Source organism: Nestor notabilis, unplaced genomic scaffold, assembly GCF_000696875.1.
Source record: "Nestor notabilis isolate BGI_N333 unplaced genomic scaffold, ASM69687v1 scaffold23573, whole genome shotgun sequence".
Classification (NCBI taxonomy): domain Eukaryota; kingdom Metazoa; phylum Chordata; class Aves; order Psittaciformes; family Psittacidae; genus Nestor; species Nestor notabilis.
Window position 1 is genome coordinate 12827 of NW_009922668.1, and position 13783 is coordinate 26609.

The 13783-nt window shown below is 46.6% G+C and overlaps 1 protein-coding gene across 1 annotated transcript in view; it reads left to right on the plus strand.

Moving 5' to 3' along the window:
• Positions 1 to 5890: 5890 nt before the first annotated feature.
• Positions 5891 to 13783, plus strand: part of KIAA0195 (KIAA0195 ortholog) — a 28544-nt gene continuing 20651 nt past the window's right edge. Inside the window, 8 exon segments of the mRNA XM_010011745.1 lie at positions 5891 to 6004; positions 6830 to 6954; positions 7520 to 7656; positions 8312 to 8508; positions 9274 to 9425; positions 9996 to 10098; positions 10411 to 10497; positions 11010 to 11126. Of these exon segments, the coding sequence (XP_010010047.1) occupies positions 5891 to 6004; positions 6830 to 6954; positions 7520 to 7656; positions 8312 to 8508; positions 9274 to 9425; positions 9996 to 10098; positions 10411 to 10497; positions 11010 to 11126 (1032 nt within the window).

Genomic DNA, 13783 nt, shown 5'->3' on the forward strand with positions numbered 1-13783 from the left:
GATTTTAACTAGGGAATAGCTTGGTGTGTTGGAGGGGATGGGGAAAGAAGGTCTCTTTCTAGAACCAACAGGAGGGGCCAGACATGGTTTTAGGTGCTGACTCCTGCTTTGCTGCCCCTCAGCCTCAGGACTTAAATTTGTCAGTTTCTTCTATGGGCTTTGATCTGTAGCTGTTGAACCTACTCATGCCTTTGAAATGTGTCTGGCAGCTGAACTGTGTCATAGTTTTAGTCCCCAAACTCTTCAGCTAAAAAGTGGGGATGGGAAGCGGGGATGACAGATGTGCTGAAGTTCTGTGGCTTTCTGAGCATTGCTGAACTCTGGGAGGGGATGAGCATCCTCTGGAGTAAGCTCTGCATTGGCATAAAGCAGTGTGCTGTGTGTCGGAGCCTGAACAAATCCAGACCCCTAAGTGCTCTCTGAAGTTGGAGGAATAATGTAATTGAAGTTTGATAACTGCATAGCACAGGTGAGCTTCAAAGCACTGCATAAACACTGCCTCATCCTGCCAGCAGCCTGGTGAGGCAGGTAACTATGGCTGGGGCTTTGCTGCTGCAAACAGGACCAGAGACAGACCAAGGAATGCACGATTCAACACTGAGCTGGTACCTGGGGAGCAGTCGCCTCCTTCTCTGCTGTTGAGCTGCTGTAGCTGAGGGGGAAGCAGAGCACTGGGCTTTACATTACCCATGCGAAAGGTTGGTCATGCCTGTTGGCATCTTACTCAGTGCTTTATGGAGAGGGTGAATGTCGTCGTGTGGATAAAAATGGACTCTGCTCCCAGCAAAATGCAGCGGTGATTCAGGCGGCTAATGAGTGTTGCTTTGGCCACGTCTCTCAGAGATCTGTGCTCCTGCAGCTGTGTCTCTTCGCAGTGCAAGTCTGCAGGCCCTGTTAGCAGTGAGCCTCAAAGCCAGGAGCCCCTGCAGGCACCCAGTTACCAAACTGGGGGGGCTCTTTTGTCCAGGGGCAGGTCTGGGCTGTGCCTGTCACACTGTTGCTGCGGATGGAGGAAGGAGACAGTTGTTGACTATTGCTCTGTCCATTAATTTGGGCACTGCTGTGCTGAAGGCTTTGCTTGTTTCCTTTGATTTGAGACCACCAACAGCTAAGCCGTGGCTGCCAAGCTCATGGCAGGTGCCATTTAAACCAAGTTTAATTCATTGTGCCCTCTGGTACCTTTCCCAGCATGTCCAGTTTTAAAGGCAGTGGTCCCCACAGGGCCATGATCTGCTTGAAGGAGCTGCCTGAGTCCTGTGGTTATCAACACATAGTTCTTTTTCCTGTGCTTTCCAGTGGTGGTCAGGTGGGTTGGTGAATGTTATGATCTTCACCACAGCTACAGTTGGGAGGCAGTTGGTAGTCCCATTATAGAGATGAGAAACTAAGGTGCAGAGGAGCATCCAGTTTCACACTGTCATGCAGAAATATATTTGGTCAACTTACTCCTTGTCATGTGTTTCTGAACCTGTGAACAGTGCTTATAGTTCAAGAGATGTAATCCCTGAAGTAGATTAATAGCAAAATGCCATTGTTAAATGAAAAGCTGCCTTCTCTTTCTGCTAAGGAATGCAAAATAGCTGTCAGGGAAAGGAAGAACATTCTGCTGCCCAGTTGCCCACCTCCAACTGTTGAAAAGTGAAAAGCAATTGAGTAGAAGTGTTGAAGAAGGAGCCTCGTGTGCAGCCTGGAAAGAGGGAAACAACCTGACAGCTGCCTTGTAGGGGTTTCCATACGACTCTGAACCAAAGGGGTGGATCTGCAGGCTGTGAAAATGGAAGCTTTTGGCAAATACTCTATTTTCTATTCCCTTATTTGTTCAAACAGCCTTTGTAAAGGCAGTTACAAAGTGTACAGCAGTCTTGGTGAGAACCTCTTATCCTGCAAGAGGCTGAATCCACAGAGGATGGAGGATGATTCAACTCACTTTGTAAAGCAAATAATGTATTTGTGTTCTGGTGTTATTTAAACCAATATGTGGCACATGTGCTACAACACCACTTATTCTATCAACATTTACTTGTACAACAAATAAATCTGCTACTGTGGATGTGTAATGGCTGTATGAAAAGATAAGAGGACTTCATTGTACTAATATTTTGTGGCTCTTTCTCACCTGTATACATCTGATCTCTGCTTGCTTGTTCTTCTTGAAGGAAGGAGCAAGACCTCTGTCTTTCATTGGATAGCAGAGAATAGCTGATAAACTTCTAAGATATTCTTGAATGTTTCCATGTGTTAAAGAACAAGATGGGTATTTTAGGAGGAGACATCAGGAATCACTGGTGGCTTGTGTGAGGATGAAGGTGGGCTGTGGGAAGCAGACATGAGTAGGTGGTGATGCTCAGGAACAACTTCACACTGTGGGAGGCAAACTAAAGCAGATAACCACTCTTTTCCTACCTATCAGTCTGAAAATGTCTCTGCAACCCAGGAGGAAGGCAAAGGAAACCTTTTAGCTGTGATCCTCCTGGATCATTGGGTATTTGCCCAATAATATCCCTCTGTCAGACTATGGAGGGCCAGCTGAGAAGGCAGAGAAAAGCCTACAGATTCTGTGGCTCCCTGTCTCCTAGCTCTGAGCTGCTTCTTGTGTTCTTCCTGCAGAGCCAAAGCAGCTCCTAAACCTGGGCGTTTGCTAATTGTAGCTCAGGTTCCCTTTCCTTAGCAGGCAATTTAACATCTAGGATGTTTACTCAAGTCGAGACATTGACACATCTTTTCATCTTCCCATCCTGTCCACACCTCAGCATGTTGATTCCCTCTACAAAGCAAAATCACATGCACAAAAGAGATCTGCACTGTGTGGTTTTCCTTCACAGCCATCCTGCAGATCACAGCTCTTGAGAGCTGTGGTACCATCTCCAAGGCAGAGAGGTTCAATCATCCCCTGTTTACATGCCTTCACTCATGCATCGTGGACTGAAGCGGTGATGGCCAGCGCAGGGGTCAGCTCCAGAGGAGCCCTCGGTGCACTTAGAGCCTCTTGTGCTCTCCACCCTCTTGGGACAAAGGAGGAAGCAACTGCTGATCTTCTCCTTAGGACTTCTTCCCTTTAGGCATGGGCAAAAGGATAGTGTAGCCTTTGATGGTTCCCATCAGGGGTTTGCTTTCACTGTAACCTGGAGTTTACTGGTTTCTTCTGTTCTTCAGAGAGAGCCTATGGGGGGGATGGCACCTCACTGGTTTTGTTTGGACTTGAAAATTAGCAGGTGACTCTTTGAATGCCACTTTCCAAAGCAAAGATGTGAACATTGAGGGTTTTGTTAATGATCTGCCACCTCCTGTGGATGGCTTCTTCACCCTGGGGTGCTCACCTCCTGTTCTGCGGCAGGAAGAGCGCTTGCAGCTGATGAAAGGTTGGGAAGATCCCTCTGGGACAGCTTAAGAGCTCCAAGGTTTGCCATGTACGAAGGTTTACTTTAGGGCATTTGAAACATGCTTCACTAGCATTTGATGGCTTTTTGTTGTGAAAACCCAGAGCTGCCCCTTGCCAGCAGCTCAGGGTGGCTCTTCTTGTCTGTCCCTTTCATTCCTTGGTTCCAAGGGCTTTCCCTTGATGCTCACCAGCAGTAGGTGATCCAAGTCACCACAGGCAGCCTCTCGCTCCCATTATCCAGGGTTTGTTTACCACAGGCTCTGCCTGCTTTGCTGAACACTCCATGTTTTCAGTGTCAGGATGGGTGTTTAACAATCCCTGCCCTTCCTGCTGTTCTTCTCCTGCCCTGCCACGCTCTGCACTTGTCCTTTCTCACCTCCTGCAGCCACTTTCCTTTATGGCTGCCCTTACCTTGACTGGTACTACAGCAGAACTCCTGTGTAAAGACTGGAGCAGATGTACAAGTATTTCAGGAACCTTTTTGATTACCTCTGGATTTGCTGCCTTTTCCTGCTCGCTGCCTGCTGGGATGTGGCAGTTTCTCTTTCCAGGCAGTGTGTGACTGTACTAGATGTTGGCATTAAGTGCAGCTTTCCTCTCATTTCATCTCTAGCTCTTGATGCATCCTTTGGAAGCAGTTTGGTGTCTAAGCAGACTTTGCTTTCCAGTTAAAGTCCTTATTACTCATTCTGTGTCTTTTATTTCTCCCTCTGCTTTCCCTGTGTTGGAGAGGATGTTTTTGCAGGTGCTTTGTCCCAAAGAGCCAGCAGTCAGTGGAGAGGGAGAAACCTTTACTGTCACTTGCTCCGTGTTGCTCTCAGGCACTCCTGTTTGCAGCACTCCCGTGGTGCAGCAGCATCTCTGTTGCCATCTTCTCCTTTGGGAGTCTTTGAGAGACTCCTATGTTTAGTCCTGTGCTGATGTTACCTGGGTTGCTTCCAAGAACAACACAGAACTGCTTCCTCTATTCCTAAAACTGACACAGAGGATGAAAACTGCAGCAGGATTATTTTTAGTCCTGTAAAAGGGCAGCTAAAGCAGCATTGGAGACTCTGCCTGGCCAGAATTAGCTGCTTCAGGCTGTCCCTGATAGGTGGGGAGCATGTGTGCGTGGTAGATGGTAGTTTAAAAAGCATCTGTGTACTATTCCTTGACACTCAGTTACACTTTTGGACTGGACCATTGATGCAAATGAGTCTGAAGTCCAAGATCACAGTTTCTGGTAAACGTCCGTCACGAAACCACTCAGCTGAGGAACAGGGAGAAAAGGGCAGGTCCCAGTGCTGGGTGCATGCGGGCAGCTCCCAAGAGCAGAGCTGCTGCAGTTTGGGACCACAGTGGCTTTGGCAGGGCTGGGAAGAGCTGGTGACTGCAATAGCAGGAAGAGCTGCAGCTCCTGCCTGGGCTGTGTGTCACAGTGGTGGGGACTGGAGGGGGCAGCTTCCTGCCTGCTTTGTGTTCAGAAGTGCTGTAAACAGTATGAGACACCTGAACACTTCTAACATGCAGGATATCCTGTGTCTGTACACCCTCCTCAAGGTGTTTGTATTAAAACATGCAACGCAAATGGTAACTTGTGTTGTCCAGTTCCCTGCTCTCTGCTGCAGCCCCCTCAGGGACACCCGCCTGCTTCTCCTGCCTAATTCACTTGCAGTGATCTGGTACCCACCTCACAGCAGGGATTTGAAAGAAAGTGCTTGTGTTCTTGCCTTGCCCCAGGAGTGTAAGTGTTCCCCCACTTTCTTGTCACCAGCATCCTATGGCAGTGTTTTCCAGGTTCTTGGGTTGCATCCTTTCAGGCTGCTGCTGCCTCTTTGCTGACCAGTGAGGGAGCAGTGCTCTGGACCCTGTGCTTCCTTCGTGTCCAAATGCCTCCCTCATATGTCTGTACAGTTCATCACCTCAAACTCTAGTGCTTTCTATTGTAAGTAGGACTTGATGCTGGAGCCTCCTCCTGAACTGATCCATGGTCTAACACTTAAATCTGGGGGCTTCTGTGTCAAAGTACCCACAGACAGGACTCAAACCCAGAAATTCATAACGAGCAGTGGAAATTGGGCCACTCTTGTTTAGAACTGCAGCTATTCTTAGTTGTTACTACCATTAGCAACTGTACAATTCTACTGTAACTGTGATCTGTTGTCTCTACAAGCTGATACCAGTTCAAGCCTGCATAACCTTGGAGCTGAGCAGCCTCCCTTTGTATTGTCCTCAGCCTGTGCTGATTAGAATCTTGTTTCACAGCAATGACTTTGTATTGTGCTTTGATAAGGTGTTTATCTGGCACAGTCAGGACTGGATTGTTTACCTGATACTATCTGAGTGCTGTAATTCCAGCCAGCAGGCTAAAGTTCACAGGAGAGAAGATGATTCCAGGAAGGTGGAGAATGAGACTGGTGATGATGAGTGCAGGGCATTCCCTGTAGGGTGCTCAGTCAGCCACCAGGAAAAAGCCTAACAAGAGCATAAGGAAGCACTAACCAGTTTGTTTTTCTGGCACTTCAGGATGAGATGACTTCAAGTTTGGGCCTCACCACAAAGAAAGCCCTCACCATCCTGAGAGACCAGTTGTCAGCACTGCTGGAGGGGCATCAGAAGGAACAGAAGAAGGTGGCTTCATGGAAGGTGAGGCACCAACCACACAAGGCTGGGCACTCAGTCCCCCCTTCTCAAAGGAAAGCTGATAGGTGGGGAGTGTGTGTGGTAGATGGTAGTTTAAAAAGCATCTATCTACTATTCCTTGACACTCAGTTACACTTCTGGATCGGACCAGCAATGCAAATGAGTCTGAAGTCCAAGATTATAGTTTCTGGTAAACGTTCATCACGAAACCACTCAGCTGAGGAACAGCTGAAGATGAAACAAAAGTTGGCTGCGTTCCCTCCCAGGCTGGGTGTAGAACTGCGAAAGTCCTCGGGAACAAAGCAAGGAACCTACCTAAGGATGTGTTTTCTCTCAGCACTTCTCTCCTGGATGCTGGAGCTCAACAGGAGCTTTGCTTCCCCTGTGAAGGATCTAAGTGCTTCAAGAATCACTAATGGCAGTGGGGTCCATATTAGGTAGAGAGCAAGAGCTGTGAAGCTCAACAGTCTCCCTTGTCCACTGTGTTTATCCTGCATTGACTACAAAGTGCTGGTGTTTATGCACAGTACTTATGCACAGTGCTTGGTTAGTGACAATGGGGCAACCTGGCACAGAAGCCTTTTCATTCTTCCAAGCAAAAGTAAAGCAGAGAGGGTTCACTCAGACCCACCAGCTGAGCAAGCATTAGTGCTGTAGCATTCCCATAACTGATCTAGGATGCTCTGTGTCACGCTCAGAGGTTTCACAAAGTCATGTTCACCCCTGGAGTGTCCACTGCTGCCTTCCCCTTTCCTCACTGTGCTTTTTCAAGCTTTTGCCTCTGTGTTTCCTGAATGCTGACTGTCTGCTGCTCTCCTTTTGTAGGAGGTGTGGAGGAGCAGTTTTCTGTACCATGGTAACCGTTGCTCCTGTTTTCACTGGCCTGGTGCATCTCTGATGCTTCTGGCAGTGCTGTTGCTGCTGTGCTGCTATGGGAGCCAGCCACAGGGGAGGTGAGAACAACATCCTATGCTGGGTAACTGAAACAAGGTGGCAGTTACATGTTGTCTTGACACTGTGGCTGATAGAACAGTGTTGTCCCTCATTCTGTCCAGACATCAAGACATAAGCTTGCACTGGTAATTCTGTCCCTGTCAGTCCCTTTCATAAAACTTCAGCCAACTTAATCCTACTTCCAAAAGTCCAATGGAGAGATTGAGATGTTTTTGCTACAGCATTCCTAGAATCTTGAAAAATCCTAAGGCATTATCAGAGTTGGGAAGGATTTTGAAACTGGGGAAGTTAGTGGCTCATAGTGCTGTCACATGTGCCATGGCATTTCTTCACTCTATTTGTAAGGGTATTGTTTAATTGAGACAAGACTTTTCAGACTTCCCTGGTGGCATTATCCTAAAGAAATGTGATCATAGCTCCACTGCTTTTCTTTTTGAGCCATGAGTCTGTGGGATGTAGGAATAAACAAGGAAGCAGGTGTGCATTTATCTCTGTGGGTGGCTGGCAGTGTATTCTGCTCATTTACTCAAACCTTCCTGCTCTCTTCTGTTTTGCTGTGCAAAGCCAAGGGGCTGAGATAGTCAATGCACTGGCACTCTTCCTCCTTCTCCTCTTGGATCTCTTCATAATCGGGCGTCAAGAGAGGCTGAAGTGCAGAGAGGTGGAGAGAAGACTTCAAACAATCATTGAGAAGATAAATGGTGAGGTCTCATCCATCTGTCTCTCATTTGCATTTGTTCTTTTCCTCCTGTTGGGTTCTTCTCCAAACCTGACCACATATGTTACTAATTGGGCTTAGCAGCCTTCCCCTATGCTGCACAGAAACAGTGAGAACTGTGTCCTGCTCCTGCTTCTCCTGTACAATAGTTATTTTGAGCTATCATGTGGCCATGTGCTTCCAATCTGTGTGTTATCAGGTGGGTGTCTGTTATGTCTGTGCTTTGGAGTAATTTGAATCCTCAGTAGCCTACAAAAATATCTGCCTTGCAGCAGATGATGAGAGAAGAATACGTGGGGTTGTACCACAACACAGACCAGAAGGAAATAACTTGCTGTGCATGAGCATCGTCTCAATGGGGGTTTGAACCTGAGGAGGTAGTTCATTTCAGTGTGGTGGTTTTAAGGACAGACTTCAGCTTTCCCATTGTACAAGTGTCTATTTGAGGTTATAGAATGTTTAGTTGTTAATGCTGGGTGGAGAGAGAAGGGAAGAGACATCAAGGAAAAAGAGTGAGACGATAAAAGATCATGGGCTTAGCCCTGGAGGACCTATAGCCACTACAGGATGTAAACTGATGTACAATTTGCCCCTCGAGAATTGTTATCACTTCATTCTTTCACACCCTGTGCTTTCAGATACACTTGGCAAAGAGGTGAAATGGCCAGATTCCATGTACCCTGACCTCCACATGCCTTATGCCCCATCCTGGTCCCTTCACTGGGCCTACAGGGATGGTCATCTTGTCAACCTGCCTGTGAGCCTGTTAGTAGAAGGAGATGTTGTTGCCTTGAGGCCAGGCCAGGAGTCATTTGCTTCTCTGAGAGGGATTAAGGTAACTTGCTTATTTCCCTGGCCCTGTAACAATATATTTCCTGGGATTTTCTTGCTAATACTCTAATTGCCAGTGTACAGATCATTGTTTGATTTCTTCTGACCTTGAAAACAGCTTGAAATTCCAGTTCAGTCAAGGATGGTGCTTTGTTAGACAGACTGCATCTTCCCTATGAACTCCTAAACCCAATGGATGTGACACAATAATGTGATACCAAAGTACCAGATTTCCATCTCTTCCAGCTCAAGGGGAAATTGTAATGTGCTGCTAAAGAGAAGTGAACCTATCCAGTAGGATGATAGGACATACAAACCCCCTACTTTATCCTGGGGTTTATGTGGAGAAACTTTTGTCTGCTTTGACCTTCTCCTTACTACTAACTTGCTATAAAAGAAGATTATATAAAATGCCTGGGGTAAAAGTAAATCAATAGATCAGTTACAAGATCTATGCAAAGATCTTGCTGCTTGAAGAAGATTGGAAGAAGTTTAAAGCATGAAATTTACCTTTGTTGGTTTTTATGATAACTGTCACTCCAAATGCCACTTGTCATGCCATAAGCAGATGTGCTCGAACACGAGCATTTCATTTTACTTCAAGTTTGAACAACAGTTTAGCTGGTGAATATTTGATAGCTGGGAGAGGGAACTGTGCCCAGCACATATTGTAGCAGGGATCCTGCTGGACTAAACCTCCAGTCCCTCACAGCAGGATTCCACCCAGGCGCTGACAGTGCAGCCTTTGACTCTCTGACCTTTTCTCTAGGATGATGAGCACATAGTTCTGGAGCCAGGAGATCTGTTTCCACCTTTCTCACCTCCACCCTCGCCAAGGGGAGAAGTGAAGAAGGGACCTCAGAACCCTCAGCTGTATCGTCTCTTCCGTGTCCTGAAGACACCAATAATAGATAATGTCAGGTGGGTTGAACACAGTGCACAGGGTCTGTGTCCTTGTGGCTGCCTCATGTTGGTGAAGATTAAGACTTACTGCTCCAGGACAGGAGTTTTCAAATGTCCTGTGTTTTCTTTATTACCTGGGAATGCTCTAAGTCTTTTAACTGTCCTCCTTAACTGGTAGGTTAGGCTGATATTTAAACCCACATATATGCCAAGTGTTACTGTTCAGCTCATTACTCTCCAACTAAATGTGAACAATGCAGGGAGGTCACAGATTTCATGCATTTGATGTAACCAGTGATAAGAAGCCCTTTAGTCAACTGGAGATAACAGATATCTGATTGTCCTGTTGGAATTCCAGTGCAGACTGGGGTGATGGAGCCTTTCTGTTAAGCAGGTAGGGAGTTTGTTCAACAGCACTGCAAATTTACCATGGCAAGTGCAACACTGTTATTGTAGGACTTGGGTTTGCTTCTTAAGTGCATCCCTCACAGCATAGGGTGAATGCAGTGTTCGGATCAGGTCTCCTAGGAAAGTGCAGGGTTGGGGTCTTGGTTGCTGAAATCTCAAGCTGGTTTCCATCTTTTTTAGGTGGTGTCTGGAAATGGCTTTGTCACGTCCTGTGACAGCCCTGGATAATGAGAGATTCACTGTCCAGTCAGTGATGCTGAAATATGCTGTCCCTATTGTGCTGGTAGGTCTCCTTTCAAGCCTCTGTTGTTGAATATAACCATGTTGTGTCAGTAAAGGTGAAGCATTTGCAGCCATCAACAGGCAGTTGTGGCCAGGCCCTAACTCACACACCTGACTCAGTGTGTACCTTGGGAAGCTCAGAGAAGCAAAGATGCTGAGCCATCTAGCTGTGAGAGCGCAGGGGGGAGCTGCACCAGCAGACCATGTGTGTCTTCCAGACTTTCCCAGGGCTGAGAGTGTTACAAGGCAGTGAAAACTCCTTCCCTGCAAGCACTAGTGGTTGCTGACAGTGCCATCTCTGTTTGAATTGTAGGCTGGCTTCCTGATCACCAATGCTGTGCGCTTCATTTTCAGAGCTCCTGGAATTGCTTCCTGGCAGTACACTCTTCTACAGCTACAGGTAAAGAGCTTTGAGCTCCTGTACACCTTCTTCCCAGAGCACCACTGAGGCTGATTCTCTCCCTCAGATTGTTGCTTCATCCTGTGACAGCATCCTGTGCACTCCCGTGTGCATGCTGGATCCAGGAGCTCCCAGTGGAGCAGGACAACAGCTCTACCCTGACCATTCCTCCTTGACTGCTCTTTAATTTCTTGCTCTCTCTCACTTGCCATGTGCATGTGTCTATGTATGTACATGTGGTATCTTTTGCCTTTAAACTTGTAAGAGTTTATGCCAAATTGAGCAGGAAAAAGAGCTGCAAGTTGCTGTGGTTCATTCTCTCCTTCATTACAAACCCCTAAGGGTGTGTCTCTCCTCCTGTGCTTCTCAATGTGCCGTACTGCTTCCAGTGCAAGCAGTGTCCTTCCTTCCTGCCATTGCCTTTTCCCCGTCCTCTCACTGTGGTGAAGGTGTCATGTGAAAGGTCTGAGTTCTTGTCTCTGTGCTTGCTGGTAATTACAAATCCTTTACAGGTGAATGGTGTCCTACCCATCCTTCCGTTGCTCTTTCCTGTCCTGTGGATTCTTGCTACAGCCTTTGGAGAAGCCAGAGTCTTGGCCCAGATGAGCAAGGCCTCATCCACCTCGCTGGTAGGTATCTGTCCACATCAAACCATTGCAGAGCAAAGGGCAGGAGATGAGAAGGGCTGTCTGGAGTGAGCACAGTGAATTCAGCAGATGTGTCAGTCATTACAGCTTGGTGGATCTTTGGTTGTCTCTATCTCTGCAGCACAATGTGGTTTCTTCTTGAGCAGATGTTTTAATTTTTTCAACCTGTCTGCAGACATCCCAAGGTGTCAGGAAGCTCCAGTGATTCTCTAAATCTCTTCAAGACACGTGCTTTCTATCCACTAAATATAATCTGCCAGAGGGGTGAACATGGAGGTAAACACCCTGTGGTGGCTGTAACTGGGCAGCGTTAAACTCCTGAGAAGGAATGGGATACATGAGATCCTCTGCAATCCCTGGATTTAACGTGTGGGTTGAACAGCTCCTTCCTGAGGCTCTGAGGCTTCTCTTGCAGGCATGGCCTTTGCAGTAGGTCAGGGAGTAAGAGGAGTTCCTGGTGGTTGTGCTGATTTGGGGAGCAGAATTTGGTAGTCTGGTGGGGGTGTGATCCTGAGCTGGGCACGCTGATGGGTGTCTCTTGTTCTCTCCTGGTGGCAGTGTTGGTGAGATGCACCATGTTGCTTGTCTTTGGTGCTGACTTCTGTTATGCCAGTACTTGGAGAGTTTCTCTCTCCTTCTTGTCCTTCCTTGGTCTCTGTGGCCCTGGATCTGTGTTTTCTGTTCTTTTCCCTATAGGTTTTACATGACCCGTGTCTTGGAAGGAGGACGTGTCACCTCCCCCAGTGGTGTTTGCACCTTTACCATCTCTTCTCAGTGTTTATTCCACTTTACCTTTCCAGCCATTCTTGGCATCACTTGGTTTTTGTCTTTGGAACCTTTCTCTTCCCCATCACACCTTGCTGTTTGGCTGGGAAAAGCCAGAGCTCCTTGGCTTCCCTTCTTCATCATTCTCAACATACACATTTGCCCTACCACCCATACTTGCACCTTCCTTGTGTTCTTTCCTGTCTTCTCCTTTTTCTTGCCCAGGCACCTCACTCTGTCCAGCCAGCTCTTCCTGTGACATCTCAAACATGATCCTCCATCCTTGCTGCTGCAGAGCCACTGCTGTGATGTGCCTTGGTCATTCCCCCCTTGACTAGGGCAGTCTTCTCTTGGCCTCTCTATTTTGCTCCTTCCTTCTCTCTATTCAAAATGTAGAAGGTAAGACCCTCTGCAATCACTTGGCCTCTGTGATGCTCTTCGGCACCTTTTGCCCTCTCCCATCACATCCAAGCTGCTTGATTTCCAGTTTTTCAAGGCCATAGGTGAACCTTGTGACTGGTTAGTCAGACTTCCTACAGGACACAAACGAGCCCCTGCCTCAAGTTGCAATACTACAGTTGGACTATAGCAGCATTCCTTTGAGTAAGGAATTTGATGTTGGTTTGAAAACATTTGTACTGCCTTTGGTAGGTTGCTTCAGTAATTATTTACCTTCACTGCTAAAAATGGGCTATGTTAGTGGGACTTTTTGTAGTATCTGATTTTCAGCCCTCGGAACATTTACATCTTTTGTCTCCTGTATCTAAGAGCACATCAGTCAGATTTCTGGCCTGTTGTAGTTACTCACGTTCCCTTTTACCACCTCTTTGGTTAAGTAAATAGTTTAAGCACCTTGAGTCATTATAAGCGTATTTCCCAACCCTCTAATCTTTCTCTTGGCTTTCCTCTGAGCTTCAGTGCTTCAGGATCACTGCAGAATTATGAATCTCCAAACCCCACAAAACATTCCAGTCACAGCTGTGCTTGTGCTAGATTCCAGAATAATTTGGACTTTCTACTGTATGTTCCTTTGTTAGTGCAGAGGATCATATTAGATCTTTTAGCCACTGCTTGAAATGAAAGGGCCACTCTTTGTTCAGAATCTACAGTTACTGCTTTCTGAGTCCTCATCCTGTAAGTCCAACCTGCATTTTTGCTCTTAGATATGCACCTTCCTGTTGGTGTGCGTAGGTTTGCTTCTTTACCAAGCAATCCATATTGTTCTGTAACAACACTCTGTTCTCTTTACTACTTGACCCTGCCCCAAACTTAGTGTAGTTTACAGTATCTATCAGTAATGGGTTTTTAGTTTTCTTTCAGGCTATTCACAAACTACCCAGATTTGTTCCTGCTTGAGCATCCTATTGCAAAGAATTCCTCAGTTTCTGTTCTGGTTGGAGATAGTCTATTTCTAATATATTTATTCTAGGGCCTATTTCTCTTTTGTTACTCTAGTTTTTGTTAGAAAACCAGTAAAGCATTTTGTGTCAAGTCAAAGTATAGAATGATAGAATGACAGAATGGTTTGGGTTGGAAGGGACCTTAAAATCATCCAGTTCCACCCCCCTGCCATGGGCAGGGACACCTCACACTAAGACCCAAGGCTCTGTCCAAGTACCAAGTGATCTATGCCAAAAGCATTCCTTTTATCAGTCAAATCTGTCCAAAAAGACCTCACAATAGTTCCATGAGATTTATTACTCACATACTTGGGGTGTTTGGCTGTGGTTCTATTATTCCACTTCTTTTAATTGAGTCTCATATTAGCTGCTCTGTTCCTCTGTCTGAAATCAAAGTCTGTCTGGGTCCTGCACTAACCTGGTTTGTTCTCCTTATCCTTTTTAGGCGTTGGCACCACTTTAGCTTTCTATTGC